Genomic DNA, 18,220 nt, shown 5'->3' on the forward strand with positions numbered 1-18,220 from the left:
TCCTGGTTCAGTCCTGGTTCAGTCCTTTGCTTTTTACTTAAATTCTTGTTAAATTAATGTTTTTCTTTTTGAGTAAAAATATTTGTTTGTAAAAAATTCATTAAAATATAATAAAATAAAAATGTTATTTAAAAAAAACAGTGTCCAAACCTTTGACCTGTCTCACTCCACCCACCTCCACAAACCACACCTCCACAAACCACACCTCCACAAACCCCACCTCCACAAACCACACCTCCTCAAACCCCACCTCCACAAACCACACCTCCACAAACCACACCTCCAAAAATTCCACCTCAAGAGGCTCCACCTCCACCAGCTCCTGGGTGAGTGGTTTCTGCAGCTGTTCAGTCCAAACGTAATTCCTCTGTTGTCCAGATGAGGGCACTGTTTTAAGAAATCCACCCAAGAACTTGATAAAGCTTAACCCTGAGAGAGAGTGAGGACCTTTCAGGTGTACAGAAGGCGTGAGGACCTTTCAGGTGTCCAGAAGGAGAGAGGACCTTTCAGGTGTCCAGAAGGCGAGAGGACCTTTCAGGTGTCCAGAAGGCGAGAGGACCTTTCAGGTGTCCAGAAGGCGTGAGGACGTTTCAGGTGTCCAGAAGGAGAGAGGACCTTTCAGGTGTCCAGAAGGCGAGAGGACCTTTCAGGTGTCCAGAAGGAGAGAGGACCTTTCAGGTGTCCAGAAGGCGAGAGGACCTTTCAGGTGTCCAGAAGGAGAGAGGACCTTTCAGGTGTCCAGAAGGTGTCTCAGACTGATAGGGACTGACAGAGACTGATTGGTCAGAGCGGTCACATGGTACGACATAAACGATCACATGAGCGATGTGAATGGACCAAACTGTCATTAATGAGCCGCAGATTTAGAACATGGTTCAGCTCCTGAAGCACAAACATTCAAATTTATACATTCATAACTTATTGGCGGCCCATTGAGTGTGGCCCACTGAGCGCGGCCCACTGAGCGCGGCCCACTGAGCGCGGCCCATTAAGCGCGGCCCACTGAGCGCGGCCCACTGAACGCGGCCCATTGAGCGCGGCCCACTGAGCGCGGCCCACTGAGCGCGGCCCACTGAACGCGGCCCACTGAACGCGGCCCATTGAGCGCGGCCCACTGAACGCGGCCCATTAAGCGCGGCCCACTGAACGCGGCCCACTGAGCGCGGCCCACTGAGCGCGGCCCATTAAGCGCGGCCCACTGAACGCGGCCCACTGAGCGCGGCCCACTGAGCGCGGCCCACTGAACAGGCCATGTTTAGAGCCCTTGGTGCAGGGACTGAACACCTGCAGGGAGAGGCTCGGGCCTTTTGTTCCTGTGTTTTTCTTTAGGTGTGGCTGGAGAGACTTTTGTTTCGTATTTTCAAAGAACTAAAGACAGAATTACAGTTATGTGTTTACCTGAAACCTCGAGAGAAGGGCAAGACACCACTGAGTCACCGGTTCAATTCTGGCATGAGCCATAATGCCGAATGCTTTGTTGAGGTGTGTGGTTGTATTGTTATAGAGTGTCACTGTGTTTGTGTTTGTGTGTGTGTGTGTGTGTGTGTGTGTGACTATGTACGCACACATGTTGAAAACATCCAAAAATGTATGCAAAACTACTAAATGTGTAAAATTGTGTAAAAAAAATGTGTACAAATGTGGCAAAAACATATCAAACGTGCGTAAAATGTGTAAAAAATGTAAATACAAAACTATTAAATGTGTAAAAATGTGTAAAAACCTGCCTGAAACATGTATAAAACGGATCTAAAAAGAGTATAAAATATGTGTAAAACTATTTAATGTGTAAAATAGTGTAAAACATGTCAAATGTGTAAAACTGTATTTAAAACTATAAAACATGTAAAATTGTGTAAAAACGTGTCTAAAATGTGTAAAATCCATCCATCCATTTTCTTCCGCTTATCCGGGGCCGGGTCGCGGGGGCATCAGTCTAAGCAGGGACTCCCAAACTTCCCTCACCCCGGACACGTCCTCCAGCTCCTCCGGTGGGACCCCAAGGCGTTCCCAGGCCAGAGAGACATAGTCCCTCCAGCGTGTCCTGGGTCTTCCCCGGGGCCTCCTCCCGGTGGGACATGCCCAGAACACCTCCCTAGGGAGGCGTCCAGGAGGCATCCTAAGCAGATGCCCGAGCCTCAGCTGGTTCCTCTCAACGTGTAGGAGCAGCGGCTCTACTCCGAGCTCCTCCCGTGTGACCGAGCTCCTCACCCTATCCCTAAGGGTGCGCCCGGCCACTCTGCGGAGGAAGCCCATTTCAGCCGCTTGTATCCACGACCTTGTCCTTTCGGTCATTACCCAGAGCTCATGACCATAGGTGAGGGTAGGAACGTAGATTGAGGTAAATCGAGAGCTTCGCCTTTGGGCTCAGCTCCTTCTTTACCACAACGGACCAATACAGCGTCCGCATCACTGCAGACGCTGCACCGATCCGCCTGTCAATCTCCCGCTCCATCCTTCCCTCACTCGTGAACAAGACCCCGAGATACTTGAACTCCTCCACTTGGGGCAGAGACTCTCCACCCGGAGAGAGCAAACCACCTTTTTCCGGTCGAGAACTATGGCCTCGGATTTGGAGGAGCTGATTCTCATCCCAGCTGCTTAACACTCGGCTGCAAACCGCCCCAGTGCTGCAGGTCCTGGCTCGAAGAAGCATCAGGACAACATCATCTGCAAACAGCAGAGATGAAATCCTGTGGTTTCCGAACCAGGCCCCCTCCGGCCCCTGGCTGCGCCTAGAAATTCTGTCCATAAATATAATGAACAGAACCGGTGACACGACCAGGACGAAAACCACACTGCTCCTCCTGAATCCGAGGTTCGACTATCGGTCGGATTCTCCTCTCCAGTCCCTGGAATAGACCTTACCGGGAAGGCTGAGGAGTGTGATTCCCCTGTAATTGGAACACACCCTCTGGTCCCCCTTCTTATACAGAGGGACCACCACCCCGGTCTGCCATTCCACAGGTACTGTCCCCGACCGCCACGCGATGTTGCAGAGACGTGTCAGCCAAGACAACCCCACAACATCCAGAGACTTGAGGTACTCAGGACGGATCTCATCCACCCCCGGAGCCTTGCCACTGAGGAGCTTGCCAACCACCTCAGTGACTTCAGCCAGGGTGATGGACGAGTCCACCTCTGGGTCCCCAGTTTCTGCTTCCTCCTCGGAAGACGTGACAGTGGGATTGAGGAGATCCTCAAAGTATTCCTTCCACCGCCCGACAACATTCCCAGTCGAGGTCAGCAGCTCTCCACCCGCACTGTAAACAGTGTTGGTGAAGCACTGCTTCCCCCTTCTGAGGCGTCGGACGGTTTGCCAGAATCTCTTTGAGGCCGTCCGATAGTCCTCCTCCATGGCCTCCCCGAACTCCTCCCAACCCCGAGTTTTTGCCTCTGTGACTGCCCGAGCCGCGGCACGCTTGGCCCGCCGGTACTCATCAGCTGCCTCAGGAGTCCCACGAGCCAACAAGGCTCGATAGAACTCCTTCTTCAGCTTGACGGCATCCCTTACTTCCGGTGTCCACCACCGGGTTCGGGGATTGCCGCCGCGACAAGCACCACAGACCTTACAACCACAGCTACGAGCAGCCGCATCGACAATAGAGGTGGAGAACATGGCCCACTCAGAGTCCATGTCTCCAACCTCCCCCGGGATCAGGGAGAAGTTCTCCCGGAGGTGGGAGTTGAAGACCCCCCTGACAGAGGGCTCCACCAGACGTTCCCAGCAGACCCTCACAATGCGCTTGGGCCTGCCAGGTCTGTCCGGCTTCCTCCTCCGCCAGCGGATCCAACTCACCATCAGGTGGTGATCAGTTGACAGCTCAGCCCCTCTCTTCACCCGAGTGTCCAAGACACGCGGTCAGAGGTCAGATGACACGACAACAAAGTCGATCATCGACCTCCGACCTAGAGTGTCCTGGTGCCACGTGCACCGATGGACACCCTTGTGCTCGAACATGGTGTTTGTTATGGACAAGCTGTGACTAGCACAGAAGTCCAATAACAAAACACCGCTCGGGTTCAGATCGGGGAGGCCGTTCCTCCCAATCACGCCCCTCCAAGTGTCACTGTTGTTACCCACATGGGCGTTAAGTCCCCCAGGAGAACAACGGAGTCCCCGGTTGGTGCACTGTCTAGTACCCCTCCCAGGGACTCCCAGAAGGCCGGGTACTCTGCACTGCTGTTTGGCCCGTAGGCCGACACAACAGTGAGAGACCTGTCCCCGACCCAGAGGCGCAGGGACGCGACCCTCTCGTTCACCGGAGTGAACCCCAACAGGCAGCGGCTGAGCTGTGGGGCAATGAGCCCACACCAGCTCGCCGCCGCTCCCCGCGGGCAACGCCAGAGAAATGGAGAGTCCAGCCCCTCTCAAGAAGTTGGGTTCCAGAGCCCGAGCTGTGCGTGGAGGTGAGGCCGACTATATCTAGCCGGTAACACTCAACCTCCCGCACAAGCTCAGGCTCCTTCCCCCCCAGCGAGGTGACGTTCCACGTCCCCAGAGCTAGTCTCCATGTCCGGAGATCCGGGCGGCAGTCGAAGGCGGGGACCTCGACGACCGGATCTCCGGACATGGAGATCTCTTTGCACCCGCTCCTTACACAGTCTGCTGTTCATCTACATAAGAGAATGAACAGAGAGTCTGTCTCTATGTGTCTCTGTTGGTGCAGCCGAACCGTGGAGTCGCAGTTTGAGTTGGTCGGATGGTCACGCAAGACAAACAACTGCAACAACCAGCAGAGTCAGACCGGGACTGAACCAGGACTAAACCAGGACTAAACCGGGACTGAACCAGGACTAAACTAGGACTGAACCAGGACTGAACCAGGACTGAACCAGGACTGAACCAGGACTGAACCAGGACTGAACCAGGACTAAACCGGGACTGAACCAGGACTAAACTAGGACTGAACCAGGACTGAACCAGGACTGAACCGGGACTGAACCAGTCAAACTCCCCTCCTGCCCTGTCCCCGGAGCGGGTCACACCCAGTGGGGCCGGGTACTTGACACCTCCCCTCCTCATCAGGTAAGTGAAAGAAATACTTTCATTTCCTCCAGATAGTCAAGTTCAATCGTCTTCTCGGCGGTCCGCCGGGGTCGACCAGTCGATCCGAGGGCCTCACTAAACATCCAGTCGGTAGTAGCGACGGGCGGTGTGTCCACAAGGCAGGGACTTAATGACATTATGACCCTGTAGCAGACCCTCACTGAGGTGATGGACAGACAGAAGAGGTTTGGTCTGTGTTAGCACCTGTGTTAGCGTCAGCGTTAGCATCTATATTAGCGCCTGTAGTAATAGTAAAGTGCATCAATGGAATTCCCCAAGGAATCTGCCGTGGTCCACTGTGGTTTTATATCAGGGACTTACCGCTCGTACTAAAAGAAGCATAGAACTAAAAGCAGCGGGTTTAAAAAAATATATTCACAATAAACATTTGTACAACAGAAAGTTGTAGATCTTGGCTTGTAAACATGACCCTTTTGTGAGTAAATGACACTTTCTTAGAGCTGGAGACTTTTCTTTAGGTTCTAAATGACCTTCTTTAAAATTTTACCCTTTAACCGTCTCAGAGCACATTTGTGACTGGTTTGGACAGTCTCTTCTGGAGCTTATCTCTGGAATAGCCGCTCCCGGACCTTGCAGCCGCTCCCGGACCTTGCAGCCGCTCCCGGACCTTGCAGCCGCTCCTGGACCTTGCAGCCGCTCCCGGACCTTGCAGCCGCTCCCGGACCTTGCAGCCGCTCCCGGACCTTGTTTGTCTCCTTTTACAGTTTCTCAGACTTCGTTCAATCCATGTTGTTTTGTTCAAAATGTCTCCATAAAATGTCCCCAAACTTTATGACGCCTGAAAGGACTCGTGACGCCATTTAAATGTACGAGACACAAAAGTGTCAAACTGTCAGCCACACCTGCTCCTCCCTCTGGGTTTAACGTCATTTATAAGATAAAGAATAACATGAGAATTATTCACAACGACAGGAAAAGTCCATATGAGACACAGGTTTGGATCTTTCATGTTTTTATTAAACAGGCTTTAATATTATTTAATTACATTATCACATTATAAATACATAAATAAAGATCATCTCACTCAAACCATTTGGATGTAGAACCTGGTCCACCTCAGCCTCACGCCTCACTGATCAACGCAAAGGTTCAGACATTTTAATGTGAAACTCCTGATCTCAGGATGTTTTGGAAATGCAGCACAGACGTCACAACATGAACAATTAGAGTCAAATTGATCTTCAAATGTGAGTCTTTAGGAGAGGAACGCGAGGACGAGCGCGAGGAGCTGCAGCAGAAGTAGAGACGTGACGGACAAGGCGCCTGGAACACAGAGAAAAGATGTGAAAAACGTGTGTAAAACATGTGTAAAACGTGTGTAAAATGTGAGAAAAACGTGTGAAAAACGTGTGTAAAACGTGTGTAAAATGTGTGTAAAACGTGTGAAAAATGTGTGTAAAATGTGTGTAAAACATGTGTAAAACATGTGTAAAATGTGTGTAAAACATGTGTAAAATGAGAAAAATGTGAGAAAAATGTGTGTAAAACGTGTGTAAAACGTGTGAAAAACGTGTGTAAAACGTGTGAAAAACGTGTGTAAAATGTGAGAAAAATGTGTGTAAAACGTGTGTAAAATGTGTGAAAAATGTGTAAAATGTGAGAAAAATGTGTAAAACGTGTGTAAAATGTGTGAAAAATGTGTGTAAAACGTGTGTAAAACGTGTGAAAAATGTGTGTAAAACGTGTGAAAAATTTGTGTAAAACGTGTGAAAAACGTGTGTAAAACGTGTGTAAAACGTGTGAAAAACGTGTGAAAAATGTGTGTAAAACGTGTGAAAAACGTGCAAAATGTGTGAAAAATGTGTGTAAAACGTGTGTAAAATGTGAGAAAAATGTGTGAAAAACGTGTGTAAAACGTGTGTAAAATGTGAGAAAAACGTGTGAAAAACGTGTGTAAAACGTGTGTAAAATGTGAAAAAAATGTGTGTAAAACGTGTGTAAAACGTGTAAAATGTGTGTAAAACATGTGTAAAATGAGAAAAATGTGTAAAACGTGTGAAAAACGTGTGTAAAATGTGAGAAAAATGTGTGTAAAACGTGTGTAAAATGTGTGAAAAATGTGTAAAATGTGAGAAAAATGTGTGTAAAACGTGTGTAAAACGTGTGAAAAATGTGTGAAAAACGTGTGTAAAACGTGTGAAAAATGTGTGTAAAATGTGTGTAAAACGTGTGAAAAATTTGTGTAAAACATGTGAAAAACGTGTGTAAAACGTGTGTAAAACGTGTGAAAAACGTGTGAAAAATGTGTGTAAAACGTGTGAAAAACGTGTAAAATGTGTGAAAAATGTGTGTAAAACATGTGAAAAACGTGTGTAAAACGTGTGAAAAATGTGTGTAAAACGTGTGAAAAATGTGAGTAAAACGTGTGTAAAACGTGTGAAAAATGTGTGTAAAACATGTGTAAAATGTGTGTAAAATGTGTGAAAAATGTGTGTAAAAACGTGTGTAAAACGTGTGTAAAACGTGTGTAAAATGTGAGTAAAATGTGTGTTAAATGTGTGTTAAATGTGTGTAAAGAGCCATTAAACATGACCAGTCTCTGTACCTGCTGTGGTCGTAGTAGTCGCCCCAGCTGCAGTGGTGGTGGTTGAGGTGGTTGTCGTGGTAGTCGGGGTGGTTGTGGTGGTAGTCGGGGTGGTTGTCGTGGTAGTCGGGGTGGTTGTGGTGGTAGTCGGGGTGGTTGTGGTGGTAGTCGGGGTGGTTGTGGTGGTAGTCGGGGTGGTTGTGGTGGTAGTCGGGGTGGTTGTGGTGGTAGTCGGGGTGGTTGTGGTGGTAGTCGGGGTGGTTGTCGTGGTAGTCGGGGTGGTTGTCGTTGTAGTCGGGGTGGTTGTGGTGGTAGTCGGGGTGGTAGTCGGGGTGGTTGTCGTTGTAGTCGGGGTGGTTGTGGTGGTAGTCGGGGTGGTTGTGGTGGTAGTCGGGGTGGTTGTCGTGGTAGTCGGGGTGGTTGTGGTGGTAGTCGGGGTGGTTGTGGTGGTAGTCGGGGTGGTTGTCGTGGTAGTCGGGGTGGTTGTCGTTGTAGTCGGGGTGGTTGTCGTGGTAGTCGGGGTGGTTGTCGTTGTAGTCGGGGTGGTTGTGGTGGTAGTCGGGGTGGTTGTCGTGGTAGTCGGGGTGGTTGTGGTGGTTGTCTGGGTGGTTGTCATGGTAGTCGGGGTGGTTGTGGTGGTAGTCGGGGTGGTTGTCGTGGTTGTCGGGGTGGTTGTCGTGGTTGTCGGGGTGGTTGTCGTGGTTGTCGGGGTGGTTGTCGTGGTTGTCGCGGTTGTTGTTGCTAAAAAATATTGAAGATTTTAATTTGTCAGAAAGTTCAGATCTCTTTGAATGTGCTCGTCCGAAGGAGGGAGGGACTCACTTGTGGTCGTGGTAGGGGGCGCTGTGGTGGTGGGCAGGGGGTTGCAGTTGTTGGTGCTGCAGCAGGTGGGGGTCCCTTGGACGGAACCAATGTTGGTGAACAGCGGCAACGAGGAGAGAGCGGCCGCCGCCGCACAAATGTTCTCTGAAGCACAGCCATGACCCGGGACAGCTGTGCTACTGCCCGTCGGAATCACTGCAAAGAGAAACAGTATGAGGTCCTGAGGGCGTCCGGCCGAGGCCCCGCGGGCGTCCGGCCGAGGCCCCGCGGGCGTCACTGTGTGATGTCACTGACCTGAGGAGGTGAAGCAGCGTGTCTCCAGAGTGTTACAGGTCAGTCCAGTGGAGCAGGTGCTGGTCAGAGGGTTACAGCTGTAGCACTGCAGTGTCCCGGCGGGCGGGGCGGTCGGAGCTGAGAGAGAGGTCAGAGGTCAGGGGAGAGGTCAGGGGTCAGAGGTCAGGGGTCAGAGGTCAGGGGTCAGAGGTCAGGGGTACAGCCGGAGGACTCACCGGGCGCGTCGGCAGAGTTGCAGTTGTCGGTGGAGCAGCAGACGGCTTTGGCCAAAACGCTGGAGGTCCCGACGTTCAGAGAAAAGTCCCGGGTACCGGCGGACGGACAGAAGCTGGACGCGGCACAACCTTTGACCTTTTGGGTGGACATTCCGCCGCTGGAGGTGGCTGCGGCGGAGCGGACGGGTCACAGATAAAGTATATAACACATACACGTGTGTAAAGGTTTACTCACTGAGGACGGTGGCCGACACACACTGGGTCTCTCCGCTGCTGCAGCTGAACTGAGTCGTGGAGCCACAGTTTGAGTCGTTTGGGTTTGTGCAGGTCACACAAGACAAGGCCACGACTGAAAGAACAACAGGGTCAGACCGGGACTAGACCAGGACTAGACCAGGACTAGACCGGGACTAGCCCGGGACTAGCCCGGGACTAGACCGGGACTAGACCGGGACTAGACCGGGACTAGACCGGGACTGAAAGAACCAACAGGGTCAGAGCAGGACTAGACCGGGACTAGAGCGGGACTAGACCGGGACTAGACCAGGACTAGAGCGGGACTAGACCGGGACTAGAGCGGGACTAGACCAGGACTAGAACGGGACTAGACCGGGACTAGACCGGGACTAGACCGGGACTAGAGCGGGACTAGAGCGGGACTAGACCGGGACTAGAGCGGGACTAGAGCAGGACTAGAGCGGGACTAGACCAGGACTAGAGCGGGACTAGAGCGGGACTAGAGCGGGACTAGAGCGGGACTAAACCAGGACTAGACCAGGACTAGAGCGGGACTAGACCAGGACTAGACCAGGACTAGACCAGGACTAGAGCGGGACTAGAGCGGGAATAAACCAGGACTAGACCAGGACTAGACCAGGACTAGACCAGGACTAGAGCGGGACTAGAGCAGGACTAGACCAGGTCTAGACCAGGACTAGAGCGGGACTAGAGCAGGACTAGAGCGGGACTGAACCAGGACTAGAGCGGGACTAGACCAGGACTAGAGCGGGACTAGACCAGGACTAGACCAGGTCTAGACCAGGACTAGAGCGGGACTAGAGCGGGACTAGACCAGGACTGAACCAGGACTAGACCAGGACTAGACCGGGACTAGACCAGGACTAGAGCGGGACTGAACCAGGACTAAACCAGGTCTAAACCAGGACTAAACCAGGTCTAAACCAGGACTAAACCAGGACTAAACCAGGTCTAAACCAGGACTAAACCAGGACTAAACCAGGACTAAACCAGGTCTAAACCAGGACTAAACCAGGACTAAACCAGGACTAAACCAGGTCTAAACCAGGTCTAAACCAGGACTCTACCTGAGGTGATGGACAGGGCGATAGTTAAGGCCAGAGAGAGGAGCAGACTGGTCTTCATGTTTGGAGTTTTCTGTGGAGGGTTGAGCTGCGTCGGTGTTAGCGTCGGTGTTAGCGTCGGCGTTAGCGTCGGTGTTAGCGTCTGCCTTAGCGCCTGTAGTTGTGGTTGTGCGGAGGATGCTGAGGCTCTTTTTAAACTCTGGATGCTGTTTTTTTGGAGGGAGGTTTTGTTTTCTTTGTTGTTCATCACAGGAGAATCACGCCCTTTTACCGTCACACAAACCTGTTTGATCGTCACCCGATTTAAGATTCCACAAACACAACGTGAAATCATATCACAACATTTCAACAATAGAAAGTAAAGGTCACAGTTACAGCGGGACACGAGAGAGACTTGTGTCATGTGGAGGGCCCAGTATTTACAGAGTATTATTTGAATAGCAGCTCTTCAGAAAGATCAGTGGGATTCCCCAAGGAATCTGCCGTGGTCCACTGTTGTTTTATATCTTCACAAATGACCTACCACTTGTACTAAAAGAAACAGACTGATGTACAGACCATAAGACCTGCCCTCAACATTAAACACAGACCGTAGCAGTGCAGAGGGGAGAAGACAGGAGGATACAGGAGGACACAGGAGGAGACAGGAGGAGACAGGAGGAGACAGGAGGAGACAGGAGGACACAGGAGGAGACAGGAGCAGACAGGAGGAGACAGGAGCAGACAGGAGGAGACAGGAGGAGACAGGAGGAGACAGGAGCAGACAGGAGGAGACAGGAGCAGACAGGAGGAGACAGGAGGAGACAGGAGGAGACAGGAGCAGACAGGAGGAGACAGGAGGAGACAGGAGCAGACAGGAGCAGACAGGAGCAGGTGTATTTGACCTGTGTCTGACCTGAACACTGTGACTCTGTCAAACGGCTTTTGATCAGAGGATTTAGTCAAACCAGTCGGACGGATCATTATTCATCTGATTCTCACCTTCAGGAGTTCAGACATCGCCCAAAGATAACAAACACCTGAGAACACACTCCTTCTGTAGAACACTCTCCTGAAGAACACTCTCCTCCTGAAGAACACTCCTCCTGAAGAACACACTCCTCCTGAAGAACACACTCCTTCTGTAGAACACTCTCCTGAAGAACACACTCCTCCTGCAGAACACACTCCTCCTGAAGAACACTCCTCCTGCAGAACACACTCCTCCTGTAGAACACTCTCCTGAAGAACACACTCCTTCTGTAGAACACTCTCCTGAAGAACACTCTCCTGAAGAACACACTCCTCCTGCAGAACACACTCCTCCTGCAGAACACTCTCCTGAAGAACACACTCCTCCTGCAGAACACACTCCTCCTGTAGAACACTCTCCTGAAGAACACTCTTCTTCTACGGAACACTCGCCAGTTCTATTAGTCATAATGTCAGATGCCCTCTCTTCTGTGTCAGATGCCCTCCCTCCTGTGTGTCAGATGCCCTCTCTTCTGTGTCAGATGCCCTCCCTCCTGTGTGTCAGATGCCCTCTCCTCTGTGTCAGATGCCCTCCCTCCTGTGTGTCAGATGCCCTCCCTCCTGTGTGTCAGATGCCCTCTCTTCTGTGTCAGATGCCCTCCCTCCTGTGTGTCAGATGCCCTCCCTCCTGTATCTCTGTGGTTAAATCTTAAACATTCAGGTAATTAGTCTCAGTTTATTTCATCCAAAAAACATCACAAAGAAACAGAAAAACACTGTACAGAACAAAATACTGCGAATACTGGAAGACGTCTGGGGAGAGGGGGAAGCGTCTGGGGAAAAGGAGTCGTCTGAGGAGAGGAGGAAGGGTCTGGGGAGTGGGAGGAGGGGTCTGGGGAGAGGGAAGGTCACCGTAACATGATAATGTGATCAAAACTGTTCAGTTTTTGGTTTCAGTGCCAATGGAAATAGTCTTCTTGGGGTCTTCTTAAGGTCTTATTGGAGTCTTCTTGGGGTCTTCTTGGGGTCTTCTTGGAGTCTTCTTGGAGTCTTCTTGGGGTCTTCTTGGGGTCTTCTTGGGAGTCTTCTTGGGGTCTTCTTGGGGTCTTCTTGGGGTCTTCTTGGGAGTCTTCTTGGGGTCTTCTTGGGGTCTTCTTGGGAGTCTTCTTGGGGTCTTCTTGGGAGTCTTCTTGGGGTCTTCTTGGGGTCTTCTTGGGAGTCTTCTTGGGGTCTTCTTGGGGTCTTCTTGGGGTCTTCTTGGGGTCTTCTTGGAGTCTTCTTGGGGTCTTTTTGGGAGTCTTCTTGGGGTCTTCTTGGGGTCTTCTTGGGGTCTACAGCTCGTCCCTCTTCTTGAGGATCACATTACGAACCAGCTCCTGAATCTTGGGTCGAAGTTCTTGGACCGAAATCTCAGGGCCCCAGGCTCCCACCACCGCCCCCCCAGAGTCCACCAGGAACTTCCAGAAGTTCCAGTCCGGCTCCTTCCCTGAGGACTCTGCAAGAGAGCGGAATTAAAACAGGATAAACCAGGTCTGAGCCTGGACTAAACCAGGTCTAAACCTGGTCTAAATCCGGTCTAAACTAGGTCTAAACCTAGACTAACCCCAATCAAAACTCGGTCTAATCTCGGTCTAAACCAACTCTAAACTCTGGTCTAAACCCGGTCTGACTCCGATCTAAACCCCTGTCTAATCCCAGTCTAAACCGGGTCTTAACCTGGTCTAGACCTGGTCTAACCCCAGTCTAATCTCGGTCTAAACCAGGTCTAAACCTGGTCTGACCCTGGTCTGGCTCCGGTCTGACCCTGGTCTAAACCCGGTCCCACACTCCTCCTGCAGAACATTCTCCAACTGAACACTCTCCTCCTGCAGAACACTCGCCAGTTCTATTAGTCATAATGTCAGATGCCCTCCCTCCTGTGTGTCAGATGCCCTCCCTCCTGTGTGTCAGATGCCCTCTCTTCTGTGTCAGATGCCCTCTCTTCTGTGTCAGATGCCCTCCCTCCTGTGTGTCAGATGCCCTCTCTTCTGTGTCAGATGCCCTCCCTCCTGTGTGTCAGATGCCCTCCCTCCTGTATCTCTGTGGTTAAATCTTAAACATTCAGGTAATTAGTCTCAGTTTATTTCATCCAAAAAACATCACAAAGAAATAGAAAAACACTGTACAGAACAAAATACTGCGAATACTGGAAGACGTCTGGGGAGAGGGGGAAGCGTCTGGGGAAAAGGAGTCGTCTGAGGAGAGGAGGAAGGGTCTGGGGAGTGGGAGGAGGGGTCTGGGGAGAGGGAAGGTCACCGTAACATGATAATGTGATCAAAACTGTTCAGTTTTTGGTTTCAGTGCCAATGGAAATAGTCTTCTTGGGGTCTTCTTGGGGTCTTCTTGAGGTCTTATTGGAGTCTTCTTGGGGTCTTCTTGGGGTCTTCTTGGAGTCTTCTTGGGGTCTTCTTGGGGTCTTCTTGGGTTCTTCTTGGGGTCTTCTTGGGAGTCTTCTTGGGAGTCTTCTTGGGGTCTTCTTGGGGTCTCCTTGGGAGTCTTCTTGGGGTCTTCTTGGGAGTCTTCTTGGGGTCTTCTTGGGGTCTTCTTGGGGTCTTCTTGGGAGTCTTCTTGGGGTCTTCTTGGGGTCTTCTTGGGGTCTTCTTGGAGTCTTCTTGGGGTCTTCTTGGGGTCTTTTTGGGAGTCTTCTTGGGGTCTTCTTGGGGTCTTCTTGGGGTCTACAGCTCGTCCCTCTTCTTGAGGATCACATTACGAACCAGCTCCTGAATCTTGGGTCGAAGTTCTTGGACCGAAATCTCAGGGCCCCAGGCTCCCACCACCGCCCCCCCAGAGTCCACCAGGAACTTCCAGAAGTTCCAGTCCGGCTCCTTCCCTGAGGACTCTGCAAGAGAGCGGAATTAAAACAGGATAAACCAGGTCTGAGCCTGGACTAAACCAGGTCTAAACCTGGTCTAAATCCGGTCTAAACTAGGTCTAAACCTAGACTAACCCCAATCAAAACTCGGTCTAATCTCGGTCTAAACCAACTCTAAACTCTGGTCTAAACCCGGTCTGACTCCGATCTAAACCCCTGTCTAAACCCGGTCTAAACCCGGTCTGACTCCGATCTAAACCCCTGTCTAATCCCAGTCTAAACCGGGTCTTAACCTGGTCTAGACCTGGTCTAACCCCAGTCTAATCTCGGTCTAAACCAGGTCTAAACCTGGTCTGACCCTGGTCTGGCTCCGGTCTGACCCTGGTCTAAACCCGGTCTAAACCGGGTCTTAACCTGGGCTAGACCTGGTCTAGACCTGGTCTAACCCCGGTCTAATCCTGGTCTAAACTCGGTCTGACCCCGGTCTGACCCCGGTCTGACCCCGGTCTGACCCCGGTCTGACCCCGGTCTTACCCAGGTCTGACCCCGGTCTTACCCGTGAGGTACTTGTACACGTTGTTGGCGCCGGTACCGATCACGGCGATCTTGCTGAAGATGGGGAAGGAGGCGCCGTACGTGGTCCGGGCGAAGATATCGATCTCACGGTCACTTCCTGGTTCCTGTTGACCAAACTGATTACACGGAAACGCCAACACGTTAAAGTGGGCGGGGCCAAAGTCACGCTGGAGACGCTGCAGCTCGACGTAATGCTCCTCCGTGTAGCCGCACTCGGACGCCACGTTTACCACCAACGAGATCTGAGGAGAGAGACGGAGGGAGAGGAGGAAGAGGAGGAGAGAGAGAGGAGGGAGAGGAGGGAGAGGAGGAGAGAGGGAGAGGAGAGGAGGGAGAGGAGGAAGAGGAGGAGAAGAGAGAGAGAAGGAGAGGAGGAAGAGGAGGAGAGAGGGAGAGTAGAGGAGGGAGAGGAGGAAGAGGAGGAGAAGAGAGAGAGAAGGAGAGGAGGAAGAGGAGGAGAGAGGGAGAGGAGAGGAGGGAGAGGAGGAGAGAGGGAGAGGAGGGAGAGGAGGAAGAGGAGGAGAAGAGAGAGAGAGTGAGAGGAGAGGACAGAGGAGATAGAAGAGGAAGAGGAGGAGAGAGGGAGATAAAGAGAGGAGGGAGAGGAGGAAGAGGAGGAGAGAGAGAGGAGGGAGAGGAGGGAGAGGAGGAGAGAGGGAGAGTAGAGGAGGGAGAGGAGGAAGAGGAGGAGAAGAGAGAGAGAAGGAGAGGAGGAAGAGGAGGAGAGAGGGAGAGTAGAGGAGGGAGAGGAGGAAGAGGAGGAGAAGAGAGAGAGAAGGAGAGGAGGAAGAGGAGGAGAGAGGGAGAGGAGAGGAGGGAGAGGAGGAGAGAGGGAGAGGAGGGAGAGGAGGAAGAGGAGGAGAAGAGAGAGAGAGTGAGAGAAGGAGAGGACAGAGGAGATAGAAGAGGAAGAGGAGGAGAGAGGGAGATAAAGAGAGGAGGGGAGAGGAGGAGAAGAAAGACAGAAGGAGAGAGGGAGAGAAGGAGAGGGGAGGAAGAGTGAGAGAGTGAGAAGGAGAGGAGAGAGGAGAGAAGAGGAAGAGGAGGAGAGAGGGAGAGAGTGAGAGAAGGAGAGGACAGAGGAGATAGAAGAGGAGGAGGAGGAGAGAGGGAGATAAGGAGAGGAGGGGAGAGGAGGCAGAGGAGGAGAAGAGAGAGAGGAGGAGAGGAGGGGAGAGGAGGAAGAGCGAGAGAGTGAGAGAAGGAGAGGACAGAGGAGATAGAACAGGAAGAGGAGGAGGAGGAGAGAAGGAGATAAGGAGAGGGGAGGAGAAGAGAGAGGAGAGGAGGAAGAGTGAGCAAGTGAGAAGGAGAGGAGAGAGAAGAGGAAGAGGAGGAGAGAGAAGAGGAAGAGGAGAGAGTAGAGGAAGAGGAGGAGAGAGGGAGATAAGGAGAGGAGGGGAGGAAGAGTGAGAGAGTGAGAAGGAGAGGAGAGAGAAGAGGAAGAGGAGGAGAGAGAAGAGGAAGAGGAGAGAGTAGAGGAAGAGGAGGAGAGAGGAAGAGAAGGAGAGGAGGGGAGAGGAGGAAGAGGAGGAGAAGAGAGAGAGGAGGAGAGAGGAAGAGAGGTTAGCAGTTCGTTAGCCGCTGTGCCTCTGGAGTCCTAAACACTTTTGTGAAAAGTTTTGTTTATCACTTTTGGACTTTCTGACTTAAACGTCACGTGCTTTTCAAACTGTTTTGAGTCTTATTCTTAAATCTCACTCTTTCTCATGACCCTGTGCCGCCCCCTGGTGGACGCTGGGGGAATGACACGCGGTTGTGTGCGTCTGTACATCAATTCAATTTCAATTCATTTATTTTTGTAACGCCCAAAATCACAACCACAGTTGTCTGAAGGGCGTTCATGTTTTGGTTGATGGGGGAAACCGGAGTACCCGGAGGAAACCCATCCAGACACGAGGAGAAACATGAAAAACTCCACACAGAAAGGCCTGGGCGACCCGGGGATCAACCAAACACACAAAAACACAACAACACACAAAAACACAACACACAAAAACACACAACACACAAAAACAAAACAACACACAAAAACACAACAACACACAAAAACACAACAACACACAAAAACAAAACAACACACAAAAACACAACAACACACAAAAACACAACAACACACAAAAACAAAACAACACACAAAAACAAAACAACACACAAAAACAAAACAACACACAAAAACAAAACAACACACAAAAACACAACAACACACAAAAACAAAACAACACACAAAAACAAACAACACACAAAAACAAAACAACACACAAAAACAAACAGGAAAATCAAACAACAGGAAAAATCAGACAATGTGATTTTACTGCGCGCGAGGAGAGAAGGCGTAATAACGCATCACTGCACGTGCTGAGAGAGAAGAAGGCGCGAGACCTGAGCACGAGACGTGTGCGCGTGTCTGACGCGTTCACGCAGTTTTACGTTTCCTTTGGGTCGTACTGTAGATGAAACGTGTCACGTGATCAGGGAGAAAACACCGTGGGACCCGGTGCCACGTCACACCTCCCCCTCTCCTCCACCAGCTCCCCTCTGCTCCTCCAGCACTTCCCCTCTGCTCCTCCAGCACCTCTCCTCTGCTCCTCTGCTCCTCCAGCACCTCCTCTCTGCTCCCCTCTGATACATAGATATAATGACACGTGCACTACAGCAGAGAGGACGCACGCGCCTCTGCTCAAGTTTGTTAAAGTTTCACAAAGTTGATTATATAAAGTGATTAAAAAGTCACTTCTGCGCGTCACCGTCAGAAAACTACGTAAAGTAAAAGGTGAAAAAGATGCGCGTGTCCGGGGCACGAGCCCGGGGCACGAGCCCGGGGAGAAGGGCACAAATCCGGGGAAAACTCACGGAGCCTCGGTACTTCTCCAGCGACACCAGCTTCCCTCGGCTGTTCACCACTTTAAAAGAGTAAAAGTCCCGCTGTTTGGCGTGAGCGCGCACGAACACCAGCGCGAGCACAGCCACGAGAGCGCGCACCAGCATCTTCCCCGAAATATCGATTAAAAACTAATCATGAATCAATAACCGGCTCCTGACCCTCCGCCCCCGGTGCAGCTGGAGCCCTTCACAGTAAAAGCATCCGCACGGCCGGAAGAGGCGCTTTCACAATAAAACAGACATGAAGAGGCGCTTTCACAATAAAACAGACATGAAGAGGCGCTTTCACAATAAAACAGACATGAAGAGGCGCTTTCACAATAAAACAGACATGAAGAGGCGCTTTCACAATAAAACAGACATGAAGAGGCGCTTTCACAATAAAACAGACATGAAGAGGCGCTTTCACAATAAAACAGACATGAAGAGGCGCTTTCACAATAAAACAGACATGAAGAGGCGCTTTCACAATAAAACAGACATGAAGAGGCGCTTTCACAATAAAACAGACATGAAGAGGCGCTTTCACAATAAAACAGACATGAAGAGGCGCTTTCACAATAAAACAGACATGAAGAGGCGCTTTCACAATAAAACAGACATGAAGAGGCGCTTTCACAATAAAACAGACATGAAGCGGCGCTTTCACAATAAAACAGACATTTGAACAATCAAGCCTCCACCTCTGAAGGACAAAGGGACCGAGGATCC

At 51.1% G+C, this 18,220-nt stretch overlaps 2 protein-coding genes across 2 annotated transcripts; both read right to left on the minus strand.

Moving 5' to 3' along the window:
• Window positions 1-6,132: 6,132 nt before the first annotated feature.
• On the minus strand, window positions 6,133-10,495 carry LOC117369973 (mucin-2-like). The gene is made up of 7 exons (XM_033965315.2): window positions 10,252-10,495; window positions 9,162-9,275; window positions 8,927-9,094; window positions 8,712-8,828; window positions 8,418-8,612; window positions 7,617-8,336; window positions 6,133-6,334 (listed from the first exon to the last, which is right to left on the minus strand). Exons 1-7 carry the CDS (start codon window positions 10,493-10,495, stop codon window positions 6,267-6,269), a joined length of 1,626 nt encoding a protein of 541 aa, XP_033821206.2. The 3' UTR covers window positions 6,133-6,266.
• Window positions 10,496-13,758: 3,263 nt separating this feature from the next.
• On the minus strand, window positions 13,759-17,661 carry gpx7 (glutathione peroxidase 7). Its single transcript, XM_033964972.2, has 3 exons — window positions 17,480-17,661; window positions 14,607-14,868; window positions 13,759-14,077 (listed from the first exon to the last, which is right to left on the minus strand). The coding sequence occupies exons 1-3, from the start codon at window positions 17,612-17,614 to the stop codon at window positions 13,914-13,916; spliced, it is 561 nt and encodes a 186-aa protein (XP_033820863.1). The 5' UTR covers window positions 17,615-17,661; the 3' UTR covers window positions 13,759-13,913.
• Window positions 17,662-18,220: the final 559 nt, after the last annotated feature.

The sequence above is a fragment of the Periophthalmus magnuspinnatus genome, chromosome 4 (genome assembly GCF_009829125.3).
Source record: "Periophthalmus magnuspinnatus isolate fPerMag1 chromosome 4, fPerMag1.2.pri, whole genome shotgun sequence".
Classification (NCBI taxonomy): domain Eukaryota; kingdom Metazoa; phylum Chordata; class Actinopteri; order Gobiiformes; family Gobiidae; genus Periophthalmus; species Periophthalmus magnuspinnatus.

Bases quoted from the DNA above. Each gene is read 5' to 3' on its own strand.
- LOC117369973 (XM_033965315.2), bottom strand. From the start codon at position 10,495: ATGAACAACAAAGAAAACAAAACCTCCCTCCAAAAAAACAGCATCCAG. The intron at 8,829-8,926 runs GTGAGTCCTCCG...CCTCTCTCTCAG, and splicing joins CAACTCTGCCGACGCGCCCG to CTCCGACCGCCCCGCCCGCC. The intron at 8,613-8,711 runs GTCAGTGACATC...TTCTCTTTGCAG, and splicing joins ACGCTGCTTCACCTCCTCAG to TGATTCCGACGGGCAGTAGC.
- gpx7 (XM_033964972.2), bottom strand. From the start codon at position 17,614: ATGCTGGTGCGCGCTCTCGTGGCTGTGCTCGCGCTGGTGTTCGTGCGC. The intron at 14,869-17,479 runs GTGAGTTTTCCC...CTCTCTCCTCAG, and splicing joins TGGAGAAGTACCGAGGCTCC to ATCTCGTTGGTGGTAAACGT. The intron at 14,078-14,606 runs GTAAGACCGGGG...GCTCTCTTGCAG, and splicing joins CGTGTACAAGTACCTCACGG to AGTCCTCAGGGAAGGAGCCG.